General features: G+C 52.7%; 1 protein-coding gene across 1 annotated transcript; it reads right to left on the bottom strand.

The window, feature by feature from the left end:
* Positions 1–1509: 1509 nt before the first annotated feature.
* On the bottom strand, positions 1510–2205 carry olig1 (oligodendrocyte transcription factor 1). The gene has a single exon (XM_061878902.1). It carries the CDS (start codon positions 2203–2205, stop codon positions 1510–1512), a length of 696 nt encoding a protein of 231 aa, XP_061734886.1.
* Between the last annotated feature and the right edge of the window lie 704 nt (positions 2206–2909).

Below are 2909 nucleotides of genomic sequence, written 5' to 3'. Positions count from 1 at the left end.
TGATGCTTCTCTTACTGAGAGTGATGCACAACAACAGGGCAAACTGGAAGTGAGGTAATGCTAATAATCACGCTATCTGGGTGCTAACAAACATTAGCATAAATGCTTTAATTGTGTAGTCCAATCAAAAACTTTTTGTTTCCTTGTGGGAAAACAAGACCTTCTGGAACCGGTAGGTCCAATTAACCTAGAGTTCTTTAGGATGGGAGGCGTGTGCGTGTTCTGGCGGGGGTCCATCAAGTGGAACATTTGCAAATGTTTGGTGGTCATTTAGAGAGAAAAAAAGTCTGACCACACCCCCCTCACAGAGCTAATGAGGTGGACCTTGATGGGAAGGGGGCGGGAGTTGGGGTGTGGGAGGGCTGCTCCCTAAAATTGTCATGAGAAAGACACGGTGGGCCGGACTGGGTGGGTGAGAACACGACGCTTAATGTCAGCCGGGGGGGGGGCATGGGGCCGTTAGAGAGTAAATTGGGGTCCTGACCAGGCCCATTGGCCACCCCTCCCTATTGTGGAGGCCCAGATTTATAGCTGGCGACTTCCGAGCATGCGAGGACTCCCACGTAGACCACCTGACTGCACCTGAGAGGACCCCCGCCCACAGTCACGTGACCCAGCCTTGAAGAATGAAATAATACACAACTTTATTTCATGTTACACCCGATAGACACACAACAATGACACTTGAGTCACACTTGTACACACTAATTACACTTTGATCACCAGTTAATGACACTTTGTGGGTGAAACGTTGACGGGAAATGAGAGAGAATATCAGCTGCTATGCGTGTGCGTGAGTGTGAGCGTGTGTGTGTGTATGTGTGTGTATGTGTGTGTGTGCGTGTGTGTGTGTGTAGAAGGAGTTAAAGTGCAAAGACAAAGACCCCTGCCACGCCGCAACAATGAGGCCAGCAGGCGGCAAAAAGCGAGACCCTCTTGGAGGGGCACTCAAGACGGGGGCGGGGGGTTAAAGGTAGCGAGTGTGTAAAGTAGCAAGGTAGCTAATAATCCGTGTACAGCTTCATGCAAATGAGTCTAGACAACTTTGACCAATTTTCTTTGATCTATCATAAAGCCCCGCCCCCCACCTCCTCCTCATCACGCCTTATTTGCCGTAATCTCCCTTAATGGTGTCCCGCGTGTCCCTTTAACGCCGTCGCTCCTTTTCACAGGCGTAATCCTCCCAGAGCACTCGGGCCCGGGTCCATCACCTCGAGGGCCCGCCCACAATGGCCGCCTCTCACGCTGGCGGCGGGCTCGCCATTCAGCGGCAACATTTTCTGTCCGTCTGAACGCTTTGTGCAGCGAGCGCGACGAGGAGCCGCCAATCCTAGCGAGAAACGTTTTTGATCTTTTGCTGGTTAGGACAAGAGGGGGAAGGGCGGGACTTCAGCAGGACCGCCATTTTTAACTTGACATCAAAGGGTTGTTAGAGAGCACTTTGTTAGCATTGACTAGCGTTAGCGGCTAAGCCAACTTAGGTATAAAAAAAAAGTCTCATTGGGAATGTCACTTTGGGAATCTCGGGGGGGGGCCGGGTGGGCTGAACCTGGGCAGTCTGCACACGCTGCACGGGCACAGGGGCACCCCCGGGGGAAGCCCCGATGCCCATCGCACCGGGGCCGGCTGGGCCTCCATGGAAGAGAGCAGGGGACACTTGATGGCAGATGAGGCGGGGAAGGACTCCCGGGAGAGGAGGAGCTGACCCGGGCCAGAGACGAGGGGCCAGCCTCCCGTCAGCAGCAGCCGGGGACCCATGGCCGTCCCCGCCCCCGCGCTCAGCTCGCCCAGCATCCGCCTCATCTCACGCAACGACGAGCCCAGCAGCAGTATGTAATTCCGGGCTAGGACCAGCGTAGAGATCTTGGAGAGCCTGCGACCTTGAGGGGCGCCTGGCTGGTGGGCGGGTGCGCATGGGGCTGAGGAGGGGGAGGTGGCGTACGGCACCATCACCTCCCTCAGGGCATCCATGGCCACATTCAGGTCCTGCATCCTCTTCCTCTCCCGACTGTTGATCTTCCTCCTCAGCTCCTGCTGCTCCTGTGGGCACAGATCCCGTGGGGGGGCTTTGGAGGAGCGCAGCCCCCCCTGGTGGGTCAGGCGGGAGGCCAAAGCACGGGGGTAACGGGCCAGGTGCTGCTCAGAGTTAGCCCCGCAGAGAGACTCCTGGGAGCTTCTGAGCATCTGGTTGGACAGAACGTTCATCTTTTTCTAGAAGAGTTCGCTCCAAAGGAAAAGGAAGAAAGTGTTCCAATGAGGAAGTAGTCCTTGGTCTCCCCCTCCTCTCTCCCAGAGAGTGGTGCCCAACATGCTGGAAAGTGATCTAAATGACAGCCCCCCAATGAGCCCCCACCTCCGTCAGCTCCTCCCAAACATCGCACAAAGTCTCTCGTCATCCTCATCAGGACACTACAGTCGTCCTCCACATCGTGTCTTCAAAAACTACCACACACCTACAACACCAACAACTACTACACAATAATTCACAACACAGCCACTGCAGCAACTAGAGCAATTACGACTACAACCACAACAGCTACTGCCAATACAACACCCACAGTTGCTACACCAACAATCACAACCCAAAAATCTACAAAAGACTCAAGAGCAACAACTATGACAACTCCAATTACAAAATAAAGAACAATAACCAAAGCAACAACAATATTACTTACTGCTAACACAAAAACAGCAACAACCACATCACCAACAATGACAACAGTAATTACAATGACAATCTAAACAAAAGCCAAACAAAAATCTTCACAAGAGCTGCAACAATCCAATAACCAGAGCAACAACAGTTACTGCTACTATTAAACACAGCAATGACAACCACCTCACCAACAACACCAGTAATTACAGCAACAATCACAAAGATGACACAAAAATCTACAACAAAAACCACA

This window comes from Nerophis ophidion, linkage group LG19 (assembly GCF_033978795.1).
Source record: "Nerophis ophidion isolate RoL-2023_Sa linkage group LG19, RoL_Noph_v1.0, whole genome shotgun sequence".
Taxonomy (NCBI): domain Eukaryota; kingdom Metazoa; phylum Chordata; class Actinopteri; order Syngnathiformes; family Syngnathidae; genus Nerophis; species Nerophis ophidion.
Note: the sequence above shows the minus strand (reverse complement) of the source record. Positions and strands in the feature narration are given on the sequence as shown.